General features: G+C 47.5%; 1 protein-coding gene across 5 annotated transcripts in view; it reads left to right on the plus strand.

Moving 5' to 3' along the window:
- JADE2 (jade family PHD finger 2) overlaps positions 1–16,625 on the plus strand; it is a 145,518-nt gene that overhangs the window by 85,677 nt on the left and 43,216 nt on the right. For all 5 annotated transcript variants that reach the window (XM_019535093.1, XM_019535088.1, XM_019535091.1 and 2 more), the window contains exon 5: positions 5,081–5,250. In XM_019535093.1, the coding sequence (XP_019390638.1) occupies positions 5,081–5,250 (170 nt within the window). The remainder of the gene's footprint in view (positions 1–5,080; positions 5,251–16,625) is intronic.

Raw genomic sequence — 16,625 nt, forward strand, 5'->3', positions numbered from 1 at the left:
GCTGGCCCCTCCTGGATGTGTGCCAGCATAATTTTCTCAAACAGCTTGCCTGGGATCGAGGTAAGACTAACCGGCCTATAGTTTCCCGGGTCCTCCTTCCTGCCTTTTTTGAAGGGAAGGGACTTAGAAGGGAAGGGAACGAAGAAAAACAGCCATCGGCTTTTAGAAAGAATCAGCTGCCGCGGTAAACCCCACCCAGGACGGTGACACTGTTTTTACCTCCGGAGCAATGAAGATTGGCACCGTGGGCCCGGGACCACAGAGACAGGGGTCCTCTGCCCAGATTCAGCTGCTCCATATTCGCCTCCCATTGAACTCGTCTGGAGTCTCTAAAATGTAGGAAAACAGCCCGTCGTACAGACTGCCCCGGCGATTGTAGGACAGTAGCACAGAGAGAGAAGCTGGGACAGACCGTCGAGCCATGTGGACATTCGGTGTTTGAAAAAGCAGTGGCCCACTGATGGCTGCTGTCAGTGGTGTTATTTCCAGGGCAGAGGTGCAGAGGATTTGGGGGCAGGCACAAAGAAATACAAACCAAAGGGGCAATTCCCAACCCCCTTGGGAAAGTTAAGGAGCAATCTTGTACGTGGCCTCGCACAGCTTGGTGCGCTGCGGAGTACGCTCGTGCAAGAGGGAATGGGACGGTCACCTTCCTGGGGTCCCCTGACCCCAGTTGTCTTTCCTGCTTGGTGCAGGGGGCTGGACCCAGTGACCCTCTGAGGTCCTTTCCAGGCCCTGACAGTTTATGAATCTATGAAACTTTGCACTGGGTAGCGAGCCAGGCAGGCTTCTTTGCTCTGCACACCCTCTCCTGGGTGGAGGGGGAGGAAGGCAGGGGAGGTTTGCACCCTAAGACTAATAAAGTAGATGGACAGAGTAAGGCCTGCTGAGAGTGATCCCTTACACCCTCTGCTAACGCAGCTGACAAGCACAAATGTGAGTTTGGGGCTCTGCACCAGTCCGTGGTCTGTGAGCGAGGGAAGGAGAGGGATTGCTGGGATAGGAGGAATGTCTGGAATGAGCGTGCACTCCTCCCCGTGCCTCGCTGCGTGCAGGGATCTGGTGGGTGACTAATGGCACGACAAGGTGGGGCTGCTTGCCTGGGTAAGACTTGGCGATGGGTGGTATCATTAAAAAGAGAGAGGAGAGCAGATTATTTTGAAACAGTGGAGCCTAGAGCTAAAGCAGATGATGGGAATCAGGACTCCTGGGCTCTGCCATTGCCTCGCTTTGTAACCTTGAAAGGGTTTGTACGCTGTGTCCCTTAATCTATGAACTGGGCTTGCTAATGCTTACTGGGAAGCTGTGAGGCTCTATAAATAGTCATTAATGTTTAAAAGCACTTGGGGATCCCGAGGTGAAAGGCTCTGTAGAACTGCAAGCAATTACTGCCTGGTAATCATTGCTTGTTTAACATAGTTCTGGGGACTGGGGCCAGGATTTAGGGAACATAATGGGACGGTGAGGCAGTCAAAGAGCTAAAATGCCTGAAAGCATATCAGGTAGAAGAATCTGCCCTCTAGGACCCCGGCCTTGGGTGCGTGCTTTCTTACAGGCCTCTCACCTGTTTGGAGAAGAGAAAGTTCCCTCGGCAGTGCAAAGGCTGCTTTGGCTGCTTACCTGTGTGCTTACACTGTGCTTACCTGTGCATCCAGGTGTGTCAGGAGGACAGCTGGCTTACCTGCTGCAGCTGGAATCTCTGTGGAAATGCTCAGCGAGCCCCACAGCCCCCTCACCAGATGCGCTGAGGTCTTCCCCGTATGGGTTTACAGTGGTTTGTAGCTAAACCACGGGGACTTTGTACACTGTCGACGGTTGCAGTGGCCTAGAGGGAGTTTGGAAAACTTGCTAAATTCCACACTCCTTGTGCACATCACTGACCTCAGGCATGCTCTCCGCTCTGCAGCAGGCCAGCAAGCACAAAGAAACACAGCGCTGCTTGTGGCCCCATTGCAGAGCATGGGCACAGTGCATCTCAGGTGTAATGTCCTTGCATTTCAGCAGAGTTCACTGGCCCTGCTGGCATTGCATCTGCAGTGTATTTAGCCCTAGATATGTATCCTGAAGTTAAATTGTCAGGTTTCCAAATCGTAGACCTGCTCCACCTGTCCTTTTGCTAGAAGCTCAGTTTCTCTTTCCTCATTCTGCATGGTCTGGGTCTGAATGAATAAACCACTGACTGCAGGCCTGTATTTTCAGGTGCTTCAGTCCATACACGGGTTTCAGTCCATACACGGGTTTATAGGCCAGGCTTATTTATGAATATTCATGTTGTCTGTGCATGAGGCTTTATTGCTGATCCTTGGCATTGCATTCAGATTCTTTACACACTTATGTTTTCCACTTTTGCTGGAGAGTGTCAGTGTGGCCTGGCCACTGTTTATGAACGTTGTGCTGAGGGGGCCTAGAGTCACGATTGAGTTCCCATTGCATCCCATGCTCAATACTGTGAGAGAGTTCTGCCCCCAGCAACTTGCACTACAGATGAGGCAAAGGGTAGGAGAAAGGAGGGATTATTGTCCCCATTTTACAGATGGGAAAACTGAGACTCAGTGATCTGCCCCAAGGCATCTGGGGCAAAGCTGGGAACTACACCCAGGTCTCAGGAGTCTTAAGTCAGTGCCTTAGCCACCAGGCTGTCCTTCCTCTCAGAGTCAGCCTCCCGAGACCTCTGATGGTACAGGTGAATCTCATCCCTGTGTGCAGGCTGGCAAAGAGACGGAAAGACTTGCAAAACCAGAAATGTATCCCAGACCTTCTGAATCCTTGTTCTTCCCTCTGTCCACTCTCCTGCTCTTGTGGATGGCACTTTTTGACACTCCGTGCTGAAATGCAAAACCTGCCCAGTACCTGCAAACCATACATTTATCAATGTCAAACGAGATTTTCCTGGTTTTGACAGATTTTCCTTTCTAAAGACATCAAAGCATTCCCCCAAAATAAGCAGAAATGATTTGTTTTGGTGCCATGTCCTGTTTCCCTGGCACATGACACACTTTCCTTCTCTTTTTCATCTCATGGCAGCTACCCCACCTGGACTAGAAGCAGTGCAAAATATTTTTTCAAGCGGTAGCAGCATCTGGCTCTTTATATACCTTCCCTGGTCCTCCTCTATAAACAGCGCATTATTACCCAGGGGGTTCTTTTTTCCTTCTGATTTTAAGGAAATGAAAATTAACGATGGGTAATTGCTCATTGCTGCTTTCCCTCCCTCTACTTGGGCTGTCTTGTCTACCACCTGCTTCTCAACTACAGGCAATGCCAGCATTGGAGGGGGAGTCAGTCATTGCCCTTTAAAAGCTGCTACCCCCCTCTCCCCCCATGCATCTGAGAGGATGCTGGGCACATATCCTTTAGACTTAATCACTGCTTATGCAAACACATCAATTAAAAACAACACCTGCAATGGCAGTGATCCCAGTGGGCTGATAGATAACCAAGAAGGTTTGGCATCCTGTTGAAGTACCAGTCTCACTGGGGGTCTCCCACAATGTCACATGTTCCTTTTAATGGCATGCAAGTGAGGCTTGGGAAGCAGTGAAAAATGATAGCCTATATGACACAGTGTAAATTCATTTAAGGTGTGAGAAAGAAGCCACCTTTCCCCTGGGTCCTACATTGTCCAGGCTTTTGTGCTGCGGGAGCCTGCTGTCCTGAGAGCAGCTGCAGCACGGGTCACTTGAGTGTTGAGATTTTGTTGTTTGAGGGAGGAACATGGGGGGCTGGATCTACTGAATCCTCACTGTCCTCATCATTTGTGAAGTTGTTGCCATGCGACTGGAGACCCTGGTGTTTTCAGAGCATGTATCCATGAACATGTGAATTGCTGTGCGTTGGGCCAGGTACATACACAGATTTCTAACAGCAAACAGTATCAGTTACAGTTGGGATTTTTGGGGCAAAACAGTTACAGCAGAAAAACCCTAGCACCGATACAGTTGTAGGGTTGCAGGAAAGCAGGGCTGGAAGGGACCTCGCACTCAAGGCAGCAGCATCCCTAGCTAAATCGTTCCAGCATAAATGCTGCTTATACCTCTGGTATCCCCTTTATGCATCAGAGGCATTTATACGCATACCTTTTTGTCCCGCGACGCGCCAGAGGTCCACCGCTTTGGAGCACACTGGATTAATTGGGTCTGTTCCACCTGCAAGCTGATGTGAACTCTGCTGCACCACATGCAGTTGTACAAGTGGCGAAATGTGCACCAGTGCACAGAAAATAGCGGCGGTGCTCTTTCAAACTAAAACGTCTTCTATGCGTTTTAGTTCAAAAGTGCACCACCGCCATTTTCTCACATTTTCACCTCTTACACAACTGTAACCAATGCAGCACCGGGTGCTTTTCAAAGTGTGTGGCGCTGCAGTGCTCGCATGTGTAAAAATGCCCCTCGAGACTATACTGGTATAAACTGCTTGACTCTGTCTGTTACTGGTTTAACTATAGCCGTACAATTAAAATGGTACAGCTCTGGGTGTGAAGTAGGCCTTAGCCTTTTTTAATGTATTTCATTAGTGCCAGAAGGATGGAGATTTTTATAAGTGACTAATAATATTTGGGACCACAAGTTTCTAGGGTTCAGGGGCACTTGAAATGGGAACCAGTTTTCACAGGGTTTTCCCCGGTGCTCTGAAAAGCAGGTCCTTTTAACAGGTCTCAAGTCAAGCCACAGAACTGGGGTGTCCAGAATCAGTGGTCCCTTCTGAAAAGTTCGTACTCTGGGGCCCAAACACTTAATCCACCGGTTCTCAAACTGTGGGTCGCAACCCCAAATGGGGTCACAACAGCAGCACGTGGGTTGGGGATAGAGGGCTATGTGTTGGGACTGAGGAGCCATACTGAGGAAATGGGGTCATGCTGAGGAAATAGGGCCATAAATGGGGTCATGCTGAGGAAAAGTTTGGGAAGCACTGAGTTAGATGCTTAATTTTACACCTGTAAGTATTGACTGATTGATTCTAATTGGCCTGCTCATAGGCTTAAGAGTTAAGCACCTATAGTGTCAGGGATAGGGTCTCAGTGAGATGTAGTTTGTCATTACATTTCTTAGCTTTTTCTAATCCTTTCCTTTCTTCCTTCTAGGATTATACCCCAGCTAGAGAGTCCCTGTGTGCAGGTCTCACCAACAGATCTGCCCGACTCAGAGATTTCAGAGGCCACCAGGACATACTCGCAGGGATTGAGCCGCTATGACCTGGACGAGATTGATGCTTGTTGGCTGGAATATGTTAATATGGAGCTCAAGTTGATGGGTAGGTATTTGTGTCATTTTACTGCTTCTCTGGGGTGTACCTATTAATTAATCATGGAAGATGGAAATTCCTGAGGACCTTAGGGCAGGGATCTCCTCTGTTCTGTTCAAAATGTGAGAGCTCCCCGGAAGAGATAACAGCAGAAGCTGAGCAGAGCTGAGCCCATGCATTTCAACGGTCCTGTCTCATACAGCGATTTAGGAACACTGAGATAACTATAAATCTAGACCAAAGTGGGGAATGGCCGGAGATTTCTCCCAGTAGAGCGTGGAGGTTGGTTTGCAGGTAGAATCCAGTTCTCCCAAATCCCACAAGACCCCCTCCACCTTCATCTCCATTGCTAGACCTGTCTTCCCTTAACACTAGCAATGTCAAAGTTATTTATCATAGATGTCCTGGTCACATGTTTGGGAGCTAAATTGACAAGTGGACTCAAAGGAAAGAAAAGGCACTTCTCATTCCGAATAGATAACTCTAAAGCAGAGGCGTCAAAGCTACAGCCCATGGGCCAGGTCCTGTCCTAGGAGCCCTATCATCCATCTCCTGCTACGGTCTGTGGGTCTCAGTGGACCCGTCGGCAGCATGTGGGGCGTGCCGGATGGCTCCAACCGCCTCGTGCAGCACCCACCCTGGCCACTTCAGGGCCTTGCTGCATTCAGTGCCCATCGTTGCACACATCCTAGAGTGGCAGTGCAGCCGCCACGTGTACCATAGCCTTGGAGAGGCCGCTTCAGGGGGCCCAGCCCCAGAGCAGCTGTGTGCTGTGCCTCTGCTCTGGGACCGTGCTTCTTCATGGGCTGGCAACTCCAGGGGCGTGCTAACCACAGTGTCCACTGGGAATTGGCCTACTGGTGGCTTTGTTTGTCATCGGCAGATCTGTTAGTCCAGAAACTAGAACGTACAGTTGTCAGAGCTGGGTGAGATTTGCAGTCACTGCAGAGGGGGTTTTCCAGTCCTTGTTGGATGAAGTCTACAGTGTCGTGGTTTCAGCCACTAAGAGAAAACCAGAAAATAAATCGCTAATAATAAAAGCATAGCCACTCACCCTTTAGCAGCAGTGGTAGGAATTCCCCAGGAGCGATACAAAGGTCTACAAGGGTGGGACCAGGTGTGGTACAAAACACTTCCATAAACAGACTCACTCATTGCTTAATAGTACATGTGCAGCCTTACGATCCTTGGGCTATGTTCTGTGTTTGTTCACCCTCCTGTGTATTGTAGTAGGGTCTCACAGACTAGAGGGTAGCTCAGGAGTTGCCCCCTGTATTTGCTGATAGTTACTGTTTTCTGGGTTTTAGTGGGTCTCTGTTTCTTTGGCCGACCAGTGCCTTAGTAGCCAAATACCATGTCCTCATCACTGTGAACATAAAAACATTGTGGAGGTGCTTCTGGAGCTTGATTACTTACTGGTTAAATGTGCTACATCTTCTGCAGTCTCAAGAGTGAATCATAATTGTGCTTGCCTACTGTAACAGCCCCAGCTCTCTAAGTATCACACCCAGGTTTTGAAATGTTGGTGATCCGGCCAAGGGTTTTGTACAAGGCAAACAGAACTCTGCCCCAGGACTACCGCCGCTCTAGTACCCGTGCCAAAAGGTTGCTGTCTCTCTTCAGAGGGACCAAAGTTCCTGTCGCTTCACCAATGATGTTTCTGTTTCTGAGAAATCAGAATGGATATCACATGGTACTATGTTTCAAGAGCTCATAGAAAGTCACTGGCCAGTGGTTGGGCTTCTGCAAGGATAAGTTGAGCGGGGTTCAACTTGACTTGCTTTACAGTTGCTTTAAGGCAGGGTACAGTGGGTTGTGTGGGCTCTCAGATGGGCTCTCAAATGTGGAGTTTCTGCATTAATTGTGACTTGCAAGACTGAGATGAAACCATTTGAAGAGGGCGTGGAAGCGAGAGGTGCCAGCACCCTGCCAGAAGCCAGCTGTCTCAGTCACAAACAGTGCCTTGTCTTGCATCATGAGTTATGTTAAATTTAAAAGACAGAAATTAAGAGCGGGGCTGGTTTGTAATAGTAATACAGAGCTGAGGGCTGAGCAGAAGCCTTCAAAGATCACATCCAAGAGTGAATCATTATAGCGCTTTCCTTTGAGACCATGAGGTACATGCCCACAGCTTCCTCTAGAAATGAGCATGCTGCCTCTACTGTGTCTTGTCCTTGCTGAACCAGGCAGGGAAAACCTGGGCTGAATTAGGTGGAGAAGCAGTGGAACTGAACAACTAGGGCAGTGGTGCGCAGCCCTGTAGGCCCAGTGAGTGGCACAGGACCGGTTCACAGGCCACATCAGACCCTGCAGGCCAGGATCAGACCTGCCCACCTGGATTGCAGCCTTGGTTGGCCCTTACACACCAGGATTTGGTGCAACCTCTGCCTGGTCTCACGTGGCAGAATCAGGCCCCATGCTGCCTCCATCCGGTCCTGGATGCCTGAAACAGGGCTGGTGCTGCTCCTGCCTGGCCCCATGCTTTGGGATGGGGCCCCATGCTGCCTCCATCTGGCCCCATGTTCCAGACTGGGGACTGTCTCCGGACCCTGTAAGGGGTACAGAGGCCTGCACGTTCCACTGGCCGCCATCTGCAAGCGGCCCACAGATTCCTGCGGACATCACCGCATCCCTGAGGACATCAAATAGTCCCCATGTTCTGGGATCTGACCCTAGGGTGCAGCACTGCTCCTGCCTGGCTCCAGCGTTTGCTCTAAACTATGTGGTGTGCATGGCTGCACAGGTGCGCTCATGCCATGCTGCCAGGCATGCCTGCGTGGCTGCACACACCACACAGCTTAGAAGGAATACTGCTTGGCCTCTTATGCCAGGATCCAGCCTTGCATGCTAGGATTGGGCCCTGGGGCCCCTCACTGGCCCCACCAGGCCCCTCATGCTGGGATCAGGCCCTGAAGGCCAGATTTGAGCACCCCAGATTAAGGCATTGATCTTGGAGTCAGGAAATTACCTCTGCCGTGACTCTCTGTGACTTCAGCAAGCTGCTTTACCACTCTGTGCATCTTTCCTCCTCCGACTCTTTGTGAGTTTTGTGTTTGCAAGTGGAAAGGTCTTTGGCAGAAGGAAGTCTCTTACCTGGGGCTTTCACCATGCCCAGCAGAAGAGCCTTGGATTTCATCTGGAACCTCTGAGTGCTCCTGTAATAAATGAATAAATAATAGGAACAAACTCATGAAGTTCCAGTAGTGGTAGCACAGAGATACCAATCATCTGATCCATCAGGCTGATTCATCAGTCCATTTCTGTTTCTAAAAGAGCTCTGTAATTACTGTGTTAGCCTTTAATATGCTGGGGAGGGAAAGGAATTTGAAAACAGCATTCAGTCTATGAATGTGATTTCCATGAGATTTGCTGAGACCAAAGCTCCAAATATGGATTCTGTTATCTCTTCCCCTCTCATTTCTGCCTCGGAGCTATGTCTAGTGCATTTTTCCAGTCACTTGAAAGAGAAACATATGCCTTAGATTAGTAATACTTCCAGCAGCATTCTGTAGGTAGCAAGCGTGGCTTAGACTAGAGGTTCATGTTCGTAACGGCAAGTCCAGAGGTCTTCTGGCTGTGCTACTGACTCGTGTTGGGGCCCTGGCCAAATCACTTTATCCCTTTGTTTGAGCTTTCCCGTCTGTAAAGTGGGGAGAGTAATGCTTATCTACTTGCAGAAGTGTCCAGGAGAAATATGTCAATGCATTGAGAACCTCATCTTGAGGGTCCTGTAGAGGGAAAAATACAATTATTGTTCTGAAGTGGTGGGTTTTATGCGCTCACAAAACAAAGCGAAACTACTGAGATGAGCAGGTGAGAAGACAGAAATTAAGAGCAGGGCTGGTTTGTGAGCAGGTGAGAAGACTTGTGCAGCAAACTCAGAATGACAAAAATAATCTGCATGTGTGTAATAACGCTTCTCTGTCTGTGTTTTATTCTTCAGAAGTGGGCAGGCATGATTACCACCATTCTAAAGGCAGGTCAAGTCATTCAGCAGGTCAGCAGCAGCATTAGGATTAGAAACCAGCTCCTTTGACTCCTAGTAGGATCCCCATTTCAGTAGATCGCAGGATGCAGGCACTTGCTTGAAGACAGTCCATACATAGAACTTTCTCCCAGATGGATACTGGGATATCTGAACTAGGTTTGTTCATTTCTCAGCCCACTAGCACGATCCACCCGGAGAATCATAGCCTGCCCTGTGATTCAGGGACGGGGGTTGAAATCAGAAGATGTCCCTTAGCCTAAGGAGATCGAAGTTTAGAATGCCGCCTGGAACGCAGCGGCGTGTTTGTCCCCAGATGCTGTACAGTGATAGGTCACGGACAGGATGTCTCATGCGCAAAGCATTTAATGACAAAGGAGGAGCATGATCTGTGACTGCCTCTTAAGGAATCATAGATGGTAGAGACGGAAAGTAGCTAGTAGATCATCTAGTCCATTCCTCTGCCATTGGACTATTGTTCCATGTAGGTATGCCTTAATGCCTTTTCCAGGCTTGTTTCAGATGACTCTAGAGATGCAGTTTTTATCAGTGAGAACAAATAAACATCCCAAATAGCAAACAGCTCTTGGTAATTTGCTGGATGCTTTCTGAATTAAGTATTTTTCCTGAAAAAAAAAGATTCATAGTTAAAATATAAAGTATATTAATGAATGACATAAAAAGCCTGAAGTCAGTTTAAAAACATTTTTTTTTCAGTAACACATGCTAGTAACCAACTACTGTTCTCAGTAGAAATGTACTGTTCTGCTAGCTGATAAAGATAAACTGAACATTTAAGCGTGTCTGAATGTTTTATTTGTTGCTGCTGCAATGTGAGATAATAAAAAAAGTGGGTCCAAAGTAATTTGGATCAAACGCTGAACCAGATTTGTGTATAGGACTTTATAAGACAGCACAGGACCTTCCTTTTAGGGAGAAGCCAGGCTATAAGTCTTCATTTTTTTATTAAGATTTCACGCTGTATATTGTGCGCTCAACTAAATCCAAGGCTATTGTAGGATTGTGGCTAGAGAGACTTCAAAGACTCAGACTGAAAAGTCCCTTTGCTGTGATAGGCACTTCACACACATGCAAAATCCTACAGAAATTGCTAAAAATGCCGCTGCCACATCGATGTTGCTGAAGGCAGAATGAACACTTCTAAGTATTCCCTTGGTGTAATCCAGACAGTATATGGCGCTTACACATGATCACCACTAGCTCTGCCTTCGATCCTGGAGATGCTCCTGTTCCATGGCATGAACATACTGGCTCAAATGTGTTGGTGGGGAATCTCTGATGGAGAAGTCATCGCACTATGTTCAGGGTCTAACTGGAGCACCTCTCCAGGCAGTGGAAATGAAGTCAGTCGAATAAACAGTGTTGGAACAAACTGAAATTAATAAAGTTCCACAAGGAAAAACCCGACCAGTCACCCAAATTGTGCCACGAAAAGCAAACATGAACAGCTCCTATGGCTAGAAAGAGTTTACACTTCACTGGGTGGGGAAGTACCACCCTGGGCACCCATTCTCCACGTGGTTGTCACCTTATTATAAGGCCAGACCCTGGAATGCTTGCAGCCCGCGTCGGCCCTACAGCCTGAGGAGCGAGCTCTCTGTCTATGGCAGTGTAAGCTTCACTGGCTTATATAAGCTGGGTTGGCAGCAAGACATTTTCCTGGAAGGGGCCTCATTGATAGAGCTCATGCTCCTGCCTTAGCTGCAACCAGCTTTTCTTCATGATTCATAGAAAGCAGCAGCAGTACCCGGCATTGCCGCCAGACCGTGTGGACCTTTTGTTGTGAAAAGGCTAAAGATTTTCAGGCCCTTCTTACCTGAGCTGCGTTCAGACTAGTGATCCCAGGGTAAGCGTTAACATATCCAGTTACCACTGTTAAGCTATCCGGTCTCTTCTCAGCACCTTAAGATCAGCCTAAAATCCATACCTCTTGTATCACTGCCCTTTGTGGGTCACCTTGTGCAGCCCCTGCCAAGGAGTTGCAACGATTACCGACTGCACACTGCCATGCCTTCCACAAGTTTGCTCCCAGCTTCTTCGGGCTGCTTTTCAGTCCATTGCTCCAGCAAGACTTAGTGAATGGTGATATGGCGATTTATCCTTTTGGGAGGGGCAAAGGGGAAGGAGCTGAGATTTAAACTAAGCGGGTATCTCCAGAGCCACTGCTCTGCCTCAGCTCCCCACAAGTGGTCTGATTCCCCTGATTGCTCCACTTGTCCTGACAGCAATAGCTGATTAGAGCCTCTGCCGCCGTTAACTCCCTCGCATTCAGCTTGGAGAGGGAGGCAGTCCTATGGCAGATGGAGCAGAGCATCAGGCTGGAGAGAGGCTCGCACATGCATTCAAAACAGGGGCTAGAAATTAAACAGTTGATTATTCGGAGAATGTTTGCAGGGGGCTCACTGCTGTGCTGGGTCCTGGGCCAGCCGCGGCATTTTTATGCCTCGCGAAATACGTTTTCAGTCACTAGAATTGTATCTAATTCTACAATAATTGCCTTCTTGTGTTTGAATGCAATCCACGTTGAGCCAGGGAAGGAATACATTTCAGCCTCACTCTTAACCCTGCTAACTACATACTCAGAGTCATCATACTCTCTCATTTTGTAGGCTTCTACTCTGTAAGCAACCCAGAAGTCAATTCGGTCACGTCGGCTGGAGGAGAAGCTGATGTGAGTCTTCTGGGTCTTGAAGTTGAGGTTCTGGAGAGTTTTTACTACTAGACAGAGATGATACTTAGATCTCTAGAAGACTACACCAGTGCTCCCAGAAAGGTCCAGATATGGCGTGGCACCAGCTGCGGGCTGCACCTGATTGAAAATGCCAGTGTCCCAGGGAACACCAGTCCTTCACAAAGATTGCAATAGCCTCGAGCAGGCCAGTGGTTAACTGCAGTTCTCATCCATATATGGCTTTTTCTGTAAGGCTCTAAAAGCATTGATTCGTGGGTCAGACAAGATTTTCACTGGGATAATCCCATTGACCTCAGCGGAGCTGGCGTCACACCGATGTTCAGGAGCAGAGAACATCTGAGAATAGATCTCAGAACATCCCTATTAGGCCGCCGAGCATCCTTGTGAAGGAGGTGTGGTCTGTTAGTGCCGTCTTGGAGATGCACAAACTCAGAAGTAGGTGGGTGGAACCAGAAAGAAAACCCAGGTGTCCTGACGGGCCGTCCTGTTTCTAACCACTGTGCATTGCTTCTCTCACTGAGGACTTTGTTCTGATCGTCCTCTGGCTATGCTGGTGCATAAGTGCTTTTGACTGTTCTCGTGCTACTCCTGGATGAGTGAGAGCAGAACCATGCCATCTGTTTTTTGTGTCCCGACCATATGGGAGTAACATCTGTAGGATGGAGATAGCAAGGGCCCTTCTTTCAACCTACCACTGTGTGTTTCCCAAGCTCAGCTAACAGTGGGATGTGCGGAGGCCTGTCCTTTTTTGTAGTGGGCTCCATTTCCTGTAAATGACAGGCTGGCTTCCCCCTTTTAAGTGCTTTCCTACCATCCTGCAGCCATAAGGGATTGCTAATGTACAAAGGCTTTGACTGGAGTCCTCTGCTCGGCGTATATATACTCTAAATGGCTGTAATGGACTTTTCACCCTTGTGTTACCCACATGTGCAGCTGCCACATTATGTGGTTTCACCACGATGCTCAGCTCTGCATCTGAACCCAAGCTTGCGGTAGTTACTGTTAATCAGTTGAGAAAGCCTATCCCCATTAATAATTCAGGGTCTGTTTGTTTGGATTTTTGTTAGGGAGAAAGTCTGCCAGTTTGGGGCTGTTTTATAACATGTCTGTACTGCAGCCCACAACAAACATTCATGTGCAGGCTGGGTGCTTTGTTCCCAGCTGAGATCATAAGCTCATTGCACAAGTAATCATTTTAACAGCAGAATTGGTTGATGCATGAATAGGAAAACCCAGCAAATCCTCCACCACTTATCAGTGTGTTAACGATTTACGAGCGCGGGATATGTTTAATTTACAGAAGAGATGCCTATCTGCAGTGTGGAAATATCTTGAGAACAGATTTAGGACTAGAAGCTGCTCTCAGTTAACGTCGGTGTCAATCTGGATTAACTCCACTGGCGCAGAAAAAAGGAAGTGGCTTTTGGTTATTGACTCTGCCATTCACCCCTACCATGCACACGGCATGCTGCAGCTAAATGTGACCTATGTTTGTGGTCACCGTTGTTAATATTAGATAGCTAATATGCCCAATTGAGCATGAGCCTCCATTGCTCTAGGCACTGTACAGACATCTTGCTAAGTGTTGTGTCTCAGGCCAGATCAATCAGATCAGCTCTGAATTCTGTCAGCTGAGCAGAGCTCAATCGTTCAAGTCTGTGTGGCGCTACCACTGGCAAATGTCCTACCTCCCAGACTCTTCAGCCTGGGGTTTCAGACACTCCCAAATCCGTGGCAAGCATCCAACGTGCAAGCCTCAACCCCAGAGGCCTTGGAGTTCGGATGCCCCGAGTTCACTTGCCCTGAGCCAAAAGGCCATAGGAACAAGCCGGAGGGAAAGCCCAAAAGCAGTCCCCCGTCACCATAAATTGTGGAGCTGCGATCCTCCCATTGGGAGGCTATAGTAGACTCACGCAAGTGTGCCTGCCCACCCGGCAGTGGACAAGTCTCCACCCTCAGCTACGCCAAGGCTGAGAGGAAGGGGATCTCCCCTACCAGGTATGTACAACCACCTGAGCTGACGCCATCGTCATAGTGTGTCCCGTGCCAGCTAAGAGTCAGAAGGTCAGCTTCTGATAACCTTGTTCTGGCTTCTTCCTGCCTGACTCCATGACTAGTCTTGTGACCCGTGATCTAATTACTGCCCCGGTGATCTACCACCGAATGCGAGTATGCCCGCATTGTAGCCAGGGGGTGAGTGCAGCACACGCAGCATTGCCATGTTACTAGCTTGCTCAGGTAACAGCGGCAGTGAGAATCCAGCTGTCAGACTTCAGCATGGGCCAGCAACCTGAGCGCGTACCCAGGGCACCCAGCAGGCACGTACAGATTGCTGCTTGCTGTTGTTACCCGACCTAGCTAGATTACAGCTCCTTTGGATTTGCTTGTGTATGCTGTAGTCACACTTTTGATTGGTGAGCAGTGTAGACGCGGCAGAAGAGTGCGGATACCAAAACACGGTCCACGTTTTCCGAAACTTAGGCAGTTTGTTTCAAGCCGAAGAAAGAAGAGATACTCCGTGAGAATCCCAGTTGATTTTGTGTGCAAATAGCTGTGGCCTTTAAGTTCGCCTCACTGAAGTCTGTTAGGAAATCCAGAAATATTTTCAGAAAGCAGCTGCATAAGCAGTTGACAGAGATGAAACACATTGAGCCCCGGAAACGTCTAAGATGATTTAACTCCCTGCAGAGACAGGTACTGCTGGAAAGCCTCTCTACTATTGCCTTGACATGTAGGTTAGTAGGGCTGCTGATCGGCAGAGGAAATGCAAGTTTAAGCCATCCTGGCTTTATAGTTTTCATCATGATCAGTTTTCCTGTATAGTTATTCTATTATTTACATCAACTCTAAAATAATTGCAACAGTTTCAAACATTATTCAGAATCTTGCTGCTGGAAGGAATGAAGTAGCTTTAATCAGAAGTGCCCCAGGACAGCTCTGTCAGTGCAAAGCATTATTGTAGAAAGACAGCAGATTATAAAGTGGCTTCTAAAGCACTTTGTCATCATCTTAAATTTGAGCAATAATTGATGTCGGTGGGTGGCATAAAGGGTGATAATTGGTTCCTGTAAATCTTTTAAGTGCATTAGCAGGATATGTTTATAAAAATTACGGAGACGTTTCACTGCACATATGCAGATTGTGTGCTTGTTGTTTTTTGTTGGCTGTGCTTTACATTGCGATTCCATTTATAAATGAGTTGATAGGAGGGTGATATATGATTACTGCGTCTTATTAGTAAGTGGTAGGCATGGGCACTTTGGGTTACACATAGTCAGAAACACATCAGTGGAAAGTCTTATATATGGCTGTAAGTCATAGTTGTGAGCAGCTTGTTGACCTGAGAAGTCTATAACCGTCTAAAACAAAAGATAAGCTAGCATTAAAACATTTATTAATTATTATTAGCCTCCTGGGAGAGAGGAAGTGGGGCTCTTCCCTTTTTACCAGCAGGGAAGCTGCACAATGTAACATTGACATGACTCTCCTGCAATTACACCAAGTTTGTAGCGGAGCCAGGAGGAGAGGCCTGATCATTATACAATCAGGACAGTGGAAATCTAGGCACCAAGCTGCCATAGATGCCGATTTTGTTGAGAAACTAGCCATATTAGTACTTAGCATTTAGACAGCACTTTTCATATCTGGATTGCTTCAATTCTCATAACCTCCCGTGAGGAAAGTAAGGGATCATTATCCTAGCTTTGCAAAAAGAGAAACTGAAACAGGCAGGTTCTAAGTAACTTGCCTAGAGCCATGCAAAAAGACAGGTTTGGAGCTAGATTAGATCTCATGAATCCATGGCTTCTGGTACTGAGGATGAACACACTCCCCTTGATACCTTGTAGAGGTTGTCAGGGATTATAACAGACCTGCAAAAAGCAGTTGACTCCAGCCCCTTTCACAAAATGCTTTTAAAAAATACAACTTTATTTGTTTTTATATATTTTTACTGGAAAATAGACTTTAAGGTTTATAGTTTGTGAATCACCAAATAGTACAGCCTGAAGTCTTGAAGATAGTTTGTTCATGAGCTGTTTTATCTCTAGATATCCTCCATAGGGTAAAAGGATTTATTGTTTCAGTAAATTGATTTTAATGGAGTGCAGTTTAGTTGGAAATAAATCTCAGTTTTGTGAAAGGTGGCTCTCTTACTAATTCCTTCCCCGAGTATATCAAGGAGGTTTGAGCTGGAATATGGAAGAGTAAAGAACGTTTAGTAAAAGAGCGTGCTTCCGCCATGTCACATGCAATTATAATGCTACATAAATAATGATAGCTGAGATTACTAATGTTTGTACATGATATCTAATAGCTATGCCTGTGTTCTGGGTGCCTGAGGATCATTCTAGCTTATGCATGAGTAACTGGCCCCTACTCTCTGCAGAAAAACTGGTTGTGTAAGCTCAGCCAGAAGGGTGGTCACCCACAGCACAAAGGGTATCCAGGACTTGATGGGAATGAGGGGAGGAAGTAATGGTAATAGAAGAACGAGATGCAATCCTCAGAAATCTGCAAGTGGCAGAAATAACCCTGTAGTTGTGCCATTCACCCATTCAAAATCAAAATTGGCTGCAGCATGCCATGTGCCCTGGTGGGGGTGAATGGCAGAGTCAGTAACCAAAAGCCACTTTCTTTTCTCTGCACCAGTGGAGTTAATCCAGATTGACACCGACGTAACTGAGA

This window comes from Crocodylus porosus, unplaced genomic scaffold, assembly GCF_001723895.1.
Source record: "Crocodylus porosus isolate Cpor-Errol unplaced genomic scaffold, CroPor_comp1, whole genome shotgun sequence".
Taxonomy (NCBI): Eukaryota; Metazoa; Chordata; order Crocodylia; family Crocodylidae; genus Crocodylus; species Crocodylus porosus.